At 42.6% G+C, this 16,294-nt stretch overlaps 1 protein-coding gene across 2 annotated transcripts in view; it reads right to left on the reverse strand.

The window, feature by feature from the left end:
* Nucleotides 1–16,294, reverse strand: part of CMIP (c-Maf inducing protein) — a 166,353-nt gene that overhangs the window by 19,781 nt on the left and 130,278 nt on the right. For both annotated transcript variants that reach the window (XM_026714138.2, XM_087940549.1), the window contains exons 5-11: nt 15,685–15,726; nt 14,036–14,098; nt 12,931–13,011; nt 7,044–7,147; nt 5,407–5,511; nt 3,295–3,648; nt 2,039–2,104 (exon numbers count right to left, since the gene is read on the reverse strand). In XM_026714138.2, coding sequence (XP_026569923.1) covers nt 2,039–2,104; nt 3,295–3,648; nt 5,407–5,511; nt 7,044–7,147; nt 12,931–13,011; nt 14,036–14,098; nt 15,685–15,726 — 815 coding nt within the window. The remainder of the gene's footprint in view (nt 1–2,038; nt 2,105–3,294; nt 3,649–5,406; nt 5,512–7,043; nt 7,148–12,930; nt 13,012–14,035; nt 14,099–15,684; nt 15,727–16,294) is intronic.

Raw genomic sequence — 16,294 nt, forward strand, 5'->3', positions numbered from 1 at the left:
TCATCAAAGATGCAAATGGAAATTTCTAGGTCCAGGAGACCAAAACCACGCATTCGTAAACAGGATTTTCAGCTTGATTCATGTCCCAGGTGTGTTTGTTAATTGCACTGCAATTAAGGCCCATTGCCTCTGATTAACATTAGCAAAGCAATTAATGGTCACTTGCACAGAGAGCTCCTTGCATCACATCCTCGGTCTGCCCTGGGGTCCTTGGTGAAAAAACAAAAAACAAACTCGCGGAAATGACACCAAGGGCCTCTCTCTCCTTCTCTTTCAGAAGAACAGGCACATTGGTGGGAAAAAAATGGGGGCTTCCAAGGCGCCAGGCTCCCCAGGGAGGCTTAAGCTGGCAAATTGGATGATTATAGGCCGTAATGTTCACCCCGCAGAGAGATCTTCATTTCATAAACACTGGTGTCATTAATAGGCTGCAGAGGGACCATCAGGAACTCGTTCGCTGGATTCAAACACTATGTTTGCGGGATGACATGTGGTTTGATGCTTCTTCCTTCGGTGGGGCTAGTCTTGCCCCTAATACGTCTGCTGAGGCAACTGCTTTCCTCTTGTGCCTGTATACTTTTAATTTCGATTTTTGGGAAATCCCTTCCATCTACATCTGACGCTGGAACTCCATTTTTGCAGATTTCGGTGGGTCTGACAACCCTCTCTGAGACCATGGTGGCACAGTGGTTAGAGTGCAGTACTGCGGGGTACTTCTGCTGACTGACTGCAGTTTGGCAATTCAAATCTCACCAGGCTCAAGGTTAACTCGGCCTTCCATCCTTCTGAAGTGAGTAAAACGAGGACCCAGATAGTTGTGGGCAAGAGTAAACCGCTTAGAGAGGGCTGTAAAGCACTGTGAAGTGGTATATAAGCCTAAGTGCTATTGCCCTCCCTTCCTTCCTTCCTTCCTTCCTTCCTTCCTTCCTTCCTTCCTTCCTTCCTTCCTTCCTTCCTTCCTTCCTTCCTTCCTTCCTTCCTTTCCATCCATCAATTTATCCACCCAGTACTGTAGGCTGACTCTGCCCACTGCCAACACTTCAATCCTGACTGACTCAAGGTTGATTCATCCTTCCATTCTTCCAAGGAGGGTAAAACGAGGACCCAGATTGTTGTGGGCAAGAGTAAACCGCTTAGAGAAGGCTGTAAAGCACTGTGAAGTGGTATATAAGTCTAAGTACTATTGCCCTTCCTTCCTTCCTTCCTTCCCATCCATCAGTCCATCCACCCAGTCCTGTAGGCTGACTCTGCCCACTGCCAACAGTTGAATCCTGACTGACTCAAGGTTGACTCATCCTTCCATCCTTCCAAGGAGGGTAAAGCGAGGACCCAGATTGTTGGGGGCAAGAGGCTGACTTTGTAAACTGCTTCGAGAGGGCTATAAAGTACTGTGAAGTTTAATGCTATTGCTATTCTCAGTTAATGACCCCTCTGCTGTGAAAGCCTAGGAGTCCAGCTTTCAAATCTTGCAGAAGCTCAAGGGATGATCATGTAAGTCCTCGTGCAATTATCCCAAGACTCTAGTCATTGTTTTTACATTTTCAAAATTATTTTAATTTTCAGCTTTGCAGTATCTTTTTTTTTTTTAAGAGGAAAAGGTAAATTGCAACAAAAGAATTCCTTAGTGGCTGCAGTTTAAATGATGGGAGATTTCAATGGAATTGTAGATAATAAACTGGACTATACAGCGACAGCATCAAAACAAAATAGAAAGACTCTCCCTAAATCCTTTTTTAAAATGATAGATGAAATAAACTGTATTTTTAACAATTAACAGTTGTTTTCACTGCTAACTAATATTAGTAGTGAGGATGCCCCAGGACCACAAAATATATGTATTTAAAATAAAGAAAACAAATGTGATCTTGTTCTGATTAACTACCATTTTCCCTGACTTATGGACAAATATCAGCTATAAGCTACGTCTATTAGAGTCTTCTATTAAATCTTAGTTCGTCAGTAATTGGTTAGTTCTGACTAATGCAAACTATCTACCAGGGAAATGAGCGAATAAAACATCCATAAAACGAAAACTTACTCTTTGGGGAATGGGATGGGCTGGAGCAAACTGGCCAGAGCCGGTCTCCAATCTTCGTAATCTGACCTGTAATTAGAAAAGCACAATTAGCTTAAACTCTGTGCAGAATTTACTGCTGTGAATAGGCTATTTTTTTTCCCTAGTAAGCATAGTTTGATGTTGTGTTTGTGCATGAGTTTAACCTTGGTCTTTCGCGGCCTTCTTTAACTTGATGCCCCTGGAGTTACCCAGATGAGACTTCCAATAATTCAACACTCGTGGTCGTTGACCACCCTAGATGGAAATTCTGAAAATCATAGTTTCAGCACCTTAGAGAGTACTCAGAAAAGACTATCCAAGTCCAACTTTGTTTATTTGACTTCCAATGTTTTAACTGGCCTGATGGTGAAATCCTAAGAATCACCTATGTCCACCCTGTGTTTTATCTATGTTAATTCCATTTCTTCTTGTTGTTGAACCTGCAAGCCACAGTTCTGTTGTTGTTTGCAAGAAAGCAGTGCTGACTTAACACAAACTTGTTCCTGTATATAATCCTCCAATGGAACAAGAGTTTCTGTCAACAGCACAGAAACGCAGCTTCTACCCTACCTGTGACATGTGCTAAGGAGTCAACATGAAAATGAAAAGGACCCCTTTCATCATTCATGCTAATTTTGGAATTCCACCAGCAGGACTAGATACCTCTTCCAACACCCAAGAATCGTGTTAGATTTACTGCGATGCCATCTGCTTATTTCATGGGTTTCCTGCTGATATTGAGAAGAAGACAGGTGGAAATGCACACACGTGCATAGGCACACATGTATAGGCACACAATGACTTTCTTGGATTAAGTCATTTGGACTCTTTGGAAAGTCATTAGTGAGGAGCATCTTTTCAACTATTTTTGGAGTTCCACAAGCAGGATTAGATGCTGCATTGAACACCCACCCTTCAAGAACAGCGTTAGATGTACTACTATGCTATCTGTTTGTTTCATGGGATTCTTGCTGTTGTTAAGAAGAATCCCAAGAAACCCATGTGGACCATCTGGAAAGCCATTGGGAAGAGCATCTTTTCCATATTTTTGGAGTTCCACCAGCAGAATTAGATGCTGCGTTGAACATCCAACCTTGAAGAACAGTTAGATTTACTACTATGCTATCTGCTTGTCTCATGAGATTGTTGCTGTTGTTGAGAAGAACCCCACTGGGTGTGCATACACACACACACGTGCTCACGCATATCTGGAAAGCCATGGGGGAAGAGCAACTCACAGCATCTTGAGTATTTCCACATAGCACCCGAGGATACGGTCCGCCTGAGCACTGAGTTCGATGCTAATGCTACTGCAAGTGGGGCTGACCATCAAACAGTCAATCAGGTTGGGCTCGCTGTCGTTGCCAACGCTGGCGGTCATCTTCTGGTTAGCCATGTTGTTGCGTTCCACCTCAACGTGGATCTCATTGGACGTGACAATGACGGACTTGAGGCGGGATTCAGCCAGTGTAGCCTCCCGGGACATCAGGTCAGGGCTGGTGTGGAGAAGACGAAGAGGCAGGTTGGGCTTGCGGTCGCAAGGCTGCTGGCAGCCATTCCGAATTTCCTTCAGGCTTGGAGAATTGTCCCGGCTGTCCGCAGGAGGGGAGAGACAAAAAAGAAAAACCAAACAGGAAAGAATAAGTAAGTGGAAGTTGCCAGACATAAATAACAGAAATAATGGGGGAAAGGCCACATGACAACTTCGCAAAGTCTTGCAACATGTCCACGTTTTGTTTTTTATTGCTGTGTGTGCCTTTTTCTCTCTCTCTGGTTTTTTTTTTTTTTTTAATCTTGGCCAGCTGCAATTACATTGTCTTATATATTACCAGAACAAAACAAATGTTTCCCGAAAGGAATTGCAATGGGGGCCCCCCGTTTTGTGGCAGTCTGTAAACTTGGCCATCCTGGGGAGAAAGGCAACCTTCTCCTCCGGATGATGCAAAATTGTGATGCAATGTTTCTTTCAATAAACAGCCCACCGGGATAGTCAACTCAATTTCCTAGAAAATGGGTTGATGGAAAAGCAAAGCAGATGCCTTTTTGCCAGAAGCCTTCTTGGGCTTCACGGGGAGTTAATAAACAGCATCCTGGTGAGCTGGTACCAACCAATCATGCTTGCAAAATACCAAATCTGCCCCGTTCCTCATGATTTCACCCCAATATTGAGAAATACCTCTTTTTCTCTTGCAGCACCCCACCCCCCCGTGCCCCGTTTTTGTCCGACTGGGCCTCAGGGAAGCCTCCTGGGTGCTGAAGAAAGAAGCATTTTGAAGCCTTCCGAGGGAAGTACAACAGCGAGGGAGGGGATCAGCTGTGCCACGCAATTTAGATTAGCTAGAAAGCAAGAAATCTGATGATTTCCTGCTTTCTAGCTAATCTAAATCACGTGGAACAGCTGATCGTTGGAAATACCGGTTTGGCTGAACCAGTAGCATTTTTTTTTTTAAACGACCGGTTCATTTGAACTGGGCCAAACTGGCTGCATTTCACCTCTGCTGCAGAGCTAGCTGGGAAAAGGCCTGGAGATTAACACATCTGGAGAACAGCTGCAGGATTTGGGTTTGGCTAGTCTAAAAAAAAGAAGAATTAGGGGTGACATGATAGCAGTATTCCAGCTGCCCTGAAGAAGAGGGGGGGTCAGCCTATTTTTTAACCCACCAGAAGGCAGGATAAAAAAAAACAATGGAAATTAATCAAGGAGAGGTGCGACCTGGAATTAGGGAGAAACTTCCTAACAGGGAGGACAATTAACCAGTGGAACAGCTTGCCACCAGAAACCGCGGGTGCTCCATCACAGGAGGCTTTTAAGAAGAGACTGGACAGTCTCTTCTCTAAAATGGTTTAAGGCCGTGATGGTGAACCTATGGCACGCATGCCACAGGTCGCATTCAGAGCCCTCTCTGTGGGCATACGAGCCATCACCCCAGCTCTGCCACCCATGCATGCGCATCTACTGGCCAGCTGGTCTTCAGATCTCCGCCACACATGCTGGGGGCAGGCAGAGTGCATGCAGGGGGTGGGGCACATGAGGGGGGGGATACGCATTCATGCACACGTTTGTACAGGGTGTATGCACAGGGATGTGCACCACACTGGATTTTGGGGATGCACATGCGTGCATGGACTTTGGGCACTTGGTGTTGAAAACGTTAGCCATCACTGGTTTAAGTTCTCCTACTTCAGCAGGGTGCTGGACTAGATGACTTCCAAGGTCCCTTCCAGCTCATTCATTCATTCTCTTCGATTCTGAAAGCTTAACACATTTTGATGCAAGTGCATTTTCCTTCTCTGATGGTTCTTCCCCAAAAGGGCTCACCGGGGATGGGTGGGGGGTGCAGGTGACTGACCTGTTGATGAATTCTTCATAGCAAGAATAAATGGCTGCTAGACAGACGGCAACGAGATTCGGAAGGACCCGGGGATGTGGACACTGGCCGGTTGGGCCGTGCATACTGGAATGACAGGACAGGGATGTAAGATGGTGTGTCCACAAAGAGCACTGTTAAGGCAGGAGCAAGCATAAAGTCTAATGGAAGAGAACATTCGTAGCTCAGGTTGAACTGTGAGGTCTTTGCTGCCCTCTGAGATTGATTGATTTCTTGCAGATGTTTCATGACCCAACTAGGTAACATCATCAGTGCCAAACGGGAGTCGGGTTTGCAGGGAGGAGGAGGAGGAGGAGGAGGAGGAGGAGGAGGAGGAGGAGGAGGAGGAGGAGGAGGAGGAGGAGGAGGAGGAGGAGGAGGAGGAGGAGGAGGAGGAAGAGAACAATAATTATGGGGTCCTTGGTTTTCTCTGGGCTTGGTGGTTTTCTTGGAGACGTTTTATGACCCAACTGGGTGACATCATCAATATAAGAAGGGAGTGGGGTTTATTTTGTAGGATAATGATGTATCTGCAAGAAAACCATCAAACCACCAAGGACTTCACAAATCCTAAATCCAGTTTCACCCAACTTCATTCCATTGGGGTTGCAGAATGCTCAGCTCCTTTGGTCTAGCTGGGAAACTCCGATGAATGGAAATAGCATTTATTTTTATTTTATACTTATTAGATTTGCCACCCAGGTAACAACTGTATTAGCATAATAATAAAGAAGTGAGTGTTATGGTCTGTGATGCATCCTACCAGCTGTTAGTATATTATTGCATTTATTTGCTTCATTCTGTTTTTGTTCTTTTAACTCTTTGCTGGTCGTTGACCAAATAAATATTGATTGATACACTGATGAATGGAAACGAAACACAGCAAAGGTGTGGAACCTTCTAGGATGAGAAAGTTTGTTAAATTATAGGCCAATGTTGAGATAAAACACCCTTCTTTACCCCAAGGGTGCTTTTTGCAAAAGGCAACTGGACTTTGCTTTTCCTGGAAGAAGTTTCACTTCTCATCCAAGAAGCTTTTTCAGTTCTGACTGAATGGTGGAGAATGGAAGGATCTATATTCCTTGCAGTCATCTGGTCATTAGTACTCTCTCTGAGAATCATTGAGGCTACTTGGGAGGTTTATCGGTGCCCTTGGGTCACCTGAATAGTGCCAATGGATGTGGGGCCTTCTTGGAGCTGCTGTGTTGTAAACAGGAGATAGGTAGTGTTGTCTCCCTCCCCCCTCTGCAGAGAGAGGGCTACTCAATCTTAATGCAGAAGGCCTCTTTCAAACCTTAAAAGAGACCCCTCTTTTAAATCCTTCCCTCCTCCGCCATTCAATCAGAACTGAAGAAGCTTCTTGGATGAGAAGTGACACCTCTTCAAGGAAAAACAAAGTCCCAGTTGCCTTTGGAAAAAACATGTTTGGGACAACCATGACCTGGATGACTGAGAAATCTCCATAGACAAACAACCCTTCCTTCCTTGTTTTTGCAGGTAAGTTAAACCCATGGCAAAATGTTGCCGATCAAAGCTACTGGCAGGGAAAGCTATTGAAGTGCGGATGAGACAAATGCCCTGCAAAGGGACAGAGATTTTGACTACACACGCATATTTACCTGTGGATAAATTTCTTTACCACTTCCATGCCTGCATTCAGTTCATTCAAGGCCAGAATATACTCCTGAGTAAAGAGCCGCAACCGAGGACATTTACCAAAATCCTTTCCAAAACAGGAAAAAAAAAAGGAGATATTTAAGACTCGGAAGTGCCAAGGTCTGGACTTTCAATAAGGATGTCTTGAGAAAGGGAAAAGTTTCAATCGGTATTTATACAGATATTCTTTGACTTAATTCATTTAATGGTCACTCAGAGTTACAATGGCATTAAAAAAGGTGACTTAGGGCCAGTCCTCGCCCTTCTGACTGTCACAGCATCTCCATGGTCAGGTGATCAGTATTGGGGTGCTTGGCTTTTAACTTATCATCTTCTGTTAAACAGTATGTCATCTGGGTGCAAATGTCTCTGTGCTATTACAATCAAAATTTACAGTATTACAGTTACATTGATAAAAATTCTCTAAAATAATAATAATAATAATAATAATAATAATAATAATAATAATAATAATATAATAATAATAATAATAATAATAATAAAAAAATTCAGAATTCAGGCTGACAGGCACTTGGCCCACAACATACCTGACATAACAATAGTTTAAAAGAAAAAAGGTTGGTTCATTGACATTGCAACACCTGGTGATGCACAAATTGAAGATAAGCAGCAAGAAAAAAATCACAGTACCGCGACTTACAAATTGCAATTGAGTGACTTTGGAAAAATAAATTGTGTGTTATCCCAATTGTAATTGGAGCCTTTGGAGCAATACCTAAAGGGCTATCTCGCTATTTGGAAATCCTGAATTTATCAGACTTGAATACCCTGATTCTATAAAATACCACCCTACTTGGAACAGCTTATATCCTCCGATGTTACCTGAGCAGTTCCTTGGTCCTTGGTTAGGACTCGAGCTGTTGAGTTATCAACCAGCCTCAAAGGCTGTGAATCTCACCAAAGAGTAACAACAATAATAATCAGCATTAAGACTCTAGTCATTTCTCCCTCTTAACATATCTTCTAATGAAAATATAATATTATAATAGGTATAATAAGCTTAACAATCATATTAATCATCATCATATTGTTTACATCTCTATCTTAACATCTCTTCTTTATTTCACTAATCTCCATTTATTTCTTACTTCTGTTTTTATTCTCCAGCTATCCGTAAAAATAGCTGCCACACCACACAATATTCAGTTTGTTCTTCCTCCTTCATAGCAAGCGTTAATCTATTCATTCCTGCACATTCTAATATTTTCCTAATCACAATTCTCATCCGTAGGGATCTCGTCATTTTTCCAATTTTGTGCAAAGTTAAAAAGTTAAAGTAAAAAAATAATAAAAGAAACTTAAAAAATGTATTTACAACACTTGCAGTGTCCTGGGTCATGTCACCATTTGTGAACTTTTCAGGTGGTTTCCGACAAGTGAAGTCAATGAGAGAAGCCAGATTCCCTTAAACACCCATGTAATTCGCTTACTTGCAGTGTTTCTCTTAATATCCGTGGCAGGAATGGTTGTAAAATTGTGCATGATTCACTTAACCTTGTTTAGCAACTGAAATTTTGGTTCCCAATGATGGTTGTGAAGTCAAGGACGAGATGTATTCTTTTTTCCTTTTCTTAATTAATTGAAAGAACCTTTCTCAACTTGGTGCCCTACAAATGCCCTGAGTGCAACAACCTTCTTCCCCAGCCAGACTGACTAACCGGGTTGGGTGGGAGGCATTGCCCACCGATTAGAACAGGGGTTTCCAACCTTGGCAACTTTAGGACCTGTGGACTTCAACTCCCAGAATTCCTCAGCCAGCTGCTGAAATCCACAGGTCTTAAAGTTGCCAAGGTTGGAGACCCCTGGATTAGAAGACTGGATTAAAATAAGCCCACCTATTTCATCGCTAAAATTCAAATGCCACCAATGCAGAGAGGTCGTTTTCCAAGATGTGCTCATACTTGTCACCCATTTCTTTAATTGCTTGCAAACTTTCACAGCTCTGAAGTTTGCCTTTTGCAAGATCGGGTGGTTGAAAGGTTTCTCTTGCTTGAAAGAAACGTGTTCCAAGAAAGTTTGCAAAAAGAATAAATATGCCAAATAAGGGCCAGGCTGATTCTGAGGCAGAGTGAGGCAGCCAGCTGATGTTAGATGTCACGAAAAAGCAGCAAATTTGCTAGTTATTTAATTTGCTGCTGTTATGTTATTACAACACTGGTGAGCTTCACAGCTTTGGATGTCAAGCTAAATGGATAGCTTCAGGCAATAGGTATCCTTGTTTTCTTTTGAACATTTGGGTCTTCGGTTTTACTTGGAATTAAGGGTTGATTGCGGACATGCAGTAGTCTAAATTGGTCAACAGAATCTGCCACCAAATGTTCTCCAGCGGTTTCAAGCTATATCTTCCATTGTGGATGGAAGTTATGGGCCACTACAAACATCTGGAAGGCTTCAGGATGCACGTCCACATTAAAGACCAATAGTGAACTCATTCTTTTGTTCAGAACCTTATGTAGCCCAAATGAGAGCCATAGGGAGCCAGGAGTTGATAAGATCAAGGGACAGAGAGAACAAACATTTTGGGAGAAAAATACCTGTGCAGAAGGAAGGGGAAGCAGTCAAAAATAACTAAGCATGTTTGTCAGCCAAAACAAGGGGGGGGGGGGGAATTGCAAAGTGTGATGGTGCAGTGGTTAGAATGCCATATGGCACGGTCATTCTGCACACAGCCAGGCGTTCGATCCTGACCGGCTCAAGGATGACTCAGCCTTCCATCCTTCCAAGATTGGTAAAATGAGGACCCAGATGGTTGGGGGCAAGAAGGCTGACACTGTAAACCGCTTGGAGAGGGCTATAAAAGCACTGTGAAGCCGTATCTAAGTCTAATTGCTATTGCTATCTTTCCAGAATTAAGTTGCTTCTGGAGTCTTTGGGAGCAAATCCCCAAAGTCAAACAGTGCAGAAGACACCTTAAGCTAGATGTTGGCCATATGTGCCCAATTCTAATGATACCAAAATAATAATGACACTGTAAACCACTAAGAGCTGTAAAATACTACGAAACAGCATATATATGTAAGTCGTGAGCCGTGGTAGCGCAATGGTTAGAATGCAGTACTGCAGGCTACTTCTGCTGACTGCTGGCTGCCGGCAATTTGGTAGTTCGAGTCTCACGGGCTCAAGGTTGACTCAGCCTTCCATCCTTCTGAGGTCAGTAAAATGAGGACCCAGATTGTTGGAGGCAACAGGCTGACTCTGTAAAGCACTGTGAAGCGGTATATAAGTCTAAGTGCTATTGCTATTGCTTCTGTTCAGAGTGGAAGAGGGCCCAGGTAAATTGCCAGATATTGGCAAATGAAGGTAATCCATGTTCTTTTATGTTGTTATGGGTGCCACACCACAATATCTGTCCCATCCCGGAATAAAGGCAAGGGTATTTTAAAAACTGATACGAAAAAGTTCAGGAACAGTTTAGATACATGTTGCATGTGTGATTGCTTCAGACAGGGAGCGAGCAGCATTGGACATAAATGATTGACTGCCCACTGTGACTGCCTTGTGCAGTCTTTGTGAAATTCCTCAGTCCGTTGGCCAAGGCTTGTGTCTATCAGCCCCCCTGCCTGGCCTGCGAACAGGACTGCACAAACTCACAAAAGGAGTCGAGATGTTTTGACCGATTTATGCCTCCACTTAGAATTCCATTAGCATAACAAATGTTTACATGATATCACAAATGGCAGTTTTCCAAATTCATCAGGACCAAAAAGATTGAGTCTTTTTGGAGCTGGGGCAATGCGAAAGCTGAGCATCGGCTGGGGAGAAAATGAAGTTGCAAAGGCAGACCATCAATCTCAGCTTTTCATGTTCTACCCTGGTTAGTCAAAGAACCCTGTGCAGTTAAAAAGGATCTTCCACTAGAGCTCCAACCGACTGTCAACTTCTCTTTTGCATACTGGAACTGACACTGTTTGGGGATAATCTCACAGTTGGTTCCCTCTTTTTTGAACGGCTGTGCAGTTTTTTGTTTTTAAATTTGCACATGTGAAACAGTGCCACCAGATTCTTGCAAAAGGCAAACATATGACCAGCCAAGTGAAAAATTGCAGGTGAAACGCTAGCCTCTTGGCACAAGCCGTTTCATGTTCCATCGTCTTGTAAAACTCTGCAAAATCAGCCTGGGTTTTGTTTTTTGTTTTTAAAAGTGGGGTTTGTACTATTTGTAAAACAAAAGATTTGCTGCAAAGCATAAAAGTGATTGTTTCATTGTAGGGTTTCGGCAACTGATTCAGAGGAAGGTTACTGCCGAATTAAAAAAAAATACTACTTAGGCAATTACATTGCTTTCAATGGATTAAGATCTATATTTAATAGGAAAATGGAAGCAGACATAAGAATATAAAATCAGGCTATTGAATCCAGTTTTGTTAACATTTGATAGCAATTTTCAGGGTTTTGGTGGAGAGAGACAGTCTCCATCAAAATGTTAATCAAGCCTGACCCTGTCTTGTTTCTCAGCCCAGACAAGACTGACAAAGATCAGTTTGGCCTTGAGGTGAAGGCATCAGGCTAGAAACCAGGAAACTGTGAGTTCTAGTTCTGCCTTAGGCTGCGTGATTTTGGACCAATCACCAGGAGATGGTGAGTTCTAGTCCTACCTTAGGCATGAAAACTGGCTGGGTGATTTTGGACCAATCGCCAGGAGATGGTGAGTTCTAGTCCTGCCTTAGGCATGAAATCTAGCTGGGTGATTTTGGACCAATCGCCAGGAGATGGTGAGTTCTAGTCCTGCCTTAGGCATGAAAACTAGCTGGGTGATTTTGGACTGACCACCAGGAAATGGTGAGTTCTAGTCCTGCCTTAGGAATGAAAGCCTGCTGAGTGACTTTGAGCCAATCACTCTCTCTCTCTCTCAGCCTACAATCTCAATCTTGGGTGACAAGCCCGTTGGTCAATTCCTGTCGCTACCAATGGATCATCACTCAATTGATCCGAAAGAAACAGACCTTGCCGTTGCAAGTAAATGCTAGGAAGGAAAAAAAAAAGTGCAGTGCATAATTTTTTTTTTCCAGCAGCTTTTACAGTCCAATCATGCTCCTTGATTCAACTTCAAGGATAAAAGTCAATTAAGAAAGATGAAAGAAGCAGATGAAGGGCTAAGACCTTCCTGCCCTTGTGAAAATAAATCACAGTGTCCCCTGAAGGAGGAAATAACATTTCTGTTCTCGCCTGTCGACCTGTAATACATCGCTTGTTCTTTTTGTACCAGTATCAAAATGAGGAAAGTTCTACAGATAAATCTCCCCATTAAATAGTGTCTAGAAAACATTTCAGGTAAAAAGGCAGGAGAATTTACTTAACCATTCCATGTTTCACTTTTGGAAAAGGGGTGTTTTTTTCCACAATTCCTTTCCATGTCTTCCATCTTTCTCAAAAGACAAAGAGGGAAAAGAACCACAAACTTTCCCAGATTTCCCATTTTAGCTAAACATGGAGATAAGCTTCTACTGAAGAATGAAGCTAAGTATTTTAGGACTACCGTCATACCTCTGTACTCATCGTTAACAGGTTCCGGGAGGATGAATGAGTACCAAAAACGATGATTACCAAACAAATTTTCCCCATAAGGAATAATGTAGTGAGTCACAAGGCAGCCTACATCCACAAGTTCTAGTATATGCATTGGGGACTAAACAAAGGATGAATGCTGGGACATTTTTGTGTCAAAATACGTTGAGTACCAAATTCGATGAGCTTGAACGCACTTGAGTACCAAGGTACCCCTGTATTTGCTTCTTTGTTCCATAAATACACGGACATAACAGACCACATAAAATAGCAGCATTGTGAAGATTTTCTACAGAAACCAAGGCAACAAAGTGATGAACTCACCATGTTATGTTTTAGGATCCTCTGTACCACTGGAGTGAATACTTCTATGACCACCATAGATCGAGGGCGTTCTCGGCAATGCTGCGTCAAGAGATTGTTATGTTTAAAAAGAGGTGAGAAAAAGCACAATCCACTGCCGTGAATTACCCCAACGTTGCTATTAATCTTAACAAGTTAACCATCAGTTGTAAGGGCTCTTTCCCCCAAATCTACTGGATAGATCTTGTGAAGGGTTTCAAAAGTATTTCTCAGTAAGGACCACAGAAGTAATGTCTCATGTTGCCTGTTCATCTACTTTCTGAAGCTATCAGGGATTAGCCTGGAACCCGTCTCAGTTAAAAGCAAGTGAGATCTAATAGCGACCAATGGTTCGTCCACTGGATTACAATATTTTGCAACCCAAAATTGCCAATATTAGATGGGAATTTCTAATAGATGTCAGCATTTTTACTGATTTATTTCAATAGCATAGAAAGGTCCTATGTTATAATTGGAAACATATCAAAACAGGCATTCTACAATGTTGTTAATAAATACTGGAGCATCCCTCAAATTGAATTTTTATCCTAAACAGTTGGCTTGCTTGCTCATTTTTCTCTGTGTCTCTCTCTGTCTTTTCTCCCTCCCTCCCTTCCTCCCCCTCTCTCCCCCTACCCCACGCTCCCTAACTAACCAATCAACCAACCAACCAACCAACCAACCAACCATGACAGTTATAATCTATGCCAATCTTGGAGGGCTGTAGTTATGGACAGCCTCACTAGGTAGATCAGACAAGAAATCAACTCTTTAGCTCTTTAGAAAGCTAAAACAAATTTTACTGAGAGGGGCTACAATAGCAGCATCTTTAGACTGACTGCATTGTATCTCCTCCATTTATGCTCCAGTAAGGGAAACATCTGTCTAAGCAACTTCTGAATGCTACCAAGTTTGTCTGGGCTAAAAAAAGGTTTTATCCCCTTTTGTCTAGATAACAGTTTCTGCATATTTCCACCTTCCTTATCCTCTGCAAACAAAATTTTAACCTGTTTAAGGAGCTGCCACTAAGAAATGTTTGGACATCGGTTGCAAAAATTAAGAAAAGAAACAAAGACATCAGAAATACCTTGCAGAAGAATTCACACAAGTCAGGTGGTGGGTGGTTGTTTTCCAGCAACGGAGCAAGTGCCTAAAGGGATGAAGGAATGAAACCGCGTTCATATTCATTTATACTCTGATCATTATATCAGAAATAGGCTCTATATTATTCTTCCATCTCCAATAAGAAGAACAAAAGAGCTCTAGTAAGGCCAAAAGGTACCACGGAAGATTAGATAAAAGTCTTCTTCGGAATCCTGAATCACATTTCATTCAAGAGATCGCTAAACATCAGAGCAAACCATTCTTCTTCTTCCCTGATTTTTCAGGACTCTTAATAAGAATCTGGACTGCCCTATCCCAAACACTGGGCAGCATATTACTTAGACATTCTGAAAATCACCTCTTTATCCACCTCTGATCCTTTGGACCCCTCTTTCCTCCTTGGCGTTAACAACCCTCTTTGAAGAGTTTCCCGATTTAACAAAAACAAATCCAGGAACACAGCTATTTATTTTCCAAAGCAAGTGGAAACTTCTTCCTTTCCAACAAAGCTCTTGTTTTCCAATGCCTAACTTCATCCTTTCTCAGTCCATTGCTAGGCAACCCAAATGCAGTTGCATGCCGTAACGGCACCAAGAGTAACAGCAGCCACATAATCAGGTTATGTCACTGCTGCTACTATTGCAAATTATGAAGTATTGTCAGAATAGAAGGTCCTTCAAGGTTTAGTCTGTCCTGGGGCTAAAGAGTTCCATGTACCAGACTGCAAAAACAGATGTGTGTTGTTGTTTTTTTAAAGACTGGAAGAGCTTCTGCAAAATCCTTTCTGACAATCCTTTCTCAGAGCACCAATTCTTTGGGAACCAAGCTGCTTGAATATCTTTTCCTCTTGGACTTGAAGAAACAACCAAAAGGAGAAGAGGACGGCAGAGGATGAGATGGTTTGCTGTTGTTCGTTGCGAAGTCGTGTCCGACTCATCGCGACCCCATGGACAACGTTCCTCCAGACCTTCCTGTCTTCCATCATCTTCTGGAGTCCATTAAAGCTCATGCCTACTGCTTCTGTGACTCCATCTAGCCACCTCCTTCTCTGCCGTTCCCTTCTTCTTCTGTTGCCCTCAATCGTTCCCAGCATTAGGCTCTTCTCCAGTGAGACCTTCCATTAGGTGACCAAAGTAGTTGAGTTTCATCTTCAGGATCTGGCCTTCTAAGGAGATGGTTAGATGGTGCCATTAACTCAATGAACACGAATTTAATACTGTAAGCCATCCAGAGTTGGAATATCCCTTTCAATCCTCACATTCTATTAAAAACCTTTTAGACTCTGAATGTAAATAAATACTGAATGTAAATAAATAAATAATACAAGCTACTCAACAAATGGGCTATAACATTTAATTCTTGCAGTTTCCGGAACCCTGTTGTTTCTCTCCAAATATTTTTTTTGGGGGGTGGGGGTTAAAAGAATGTTCCCAAACTCTTAAGATGCTGCTCTTAGCTATTTCTTGATTGCGTAAGCTTGGAATGAAACCACTTTAAATCTGCAGTTTCCCAAAAAAAATATAAAATAATGGCAGGGACAAATCGGGGAGAAAGAATACCCTAGAAAAGTCAAACTCAAGGAAGAAGACAGATTATTCCCCCCCCCACAAAAAAAGAGTTTTTGTAACTTACCACAATAATATTTTCATGCTCTTGAGTAGTTAAATTGGTCGCCTGAAAATTGAGGTTACATTAACGTTACGTTTACAAAATTGAGTTAAGATTACATTTATAAAATTGAGATTACATTACATGAGAGATTACATTAAGAAACCAATGGCCAATCACCATCATCACCATCAATCAATCTGCATTGGTTTCAAGAATCATCTAGTTTGTTCTCCCACAGGGGCCCATTTCCAATCAGTCTGGGGAATCACCCCTTAGGCTAGGTCAGGAGTCAGCAACCTGTGGCTCTGGAGCCGCATGCGGCACTTTTGGCTCTCTGCTGCAGCTCCCTGTCAGCTGATCCCACCACTGGCTGGACCCTCCCCTCCCCCGTCACCTGGCCCGAGAAGGTAAGGGTGATGGCGGGGGATGGAGACTCGCTCCATATTCCAGAGAAGGAGGTGACTGGGTGGGCATGAGTGACATTGGGTTGGCCACACCCACCCAGTCACACTGGTTGTTAAATTATTGGCTCCCGGTGCTTTCTGTGGGAAATGGGTCGAAATGGCTCTTTGAGTGTTTAAGGTTGCAGACCCCTGGGCTAGATGATTCCAACGGATCATGCATCGCTCAA

Source organism: Pseudonaja textilis, chromosome 11, assembly GCF_049901715.1.
Source record: "Pseudonaja textilis isolate UNSWEBS1 chromosome 11, rPseTex1.2, whole genome shotgun sequence".
In the NCBI taxonomy this organism is placed as follows: Eukaryota; Metazoa; Chordata; class Lepidosauria; order Squamata; family Elapidae; genus Pseudonaja; species Pseudonaja textilis.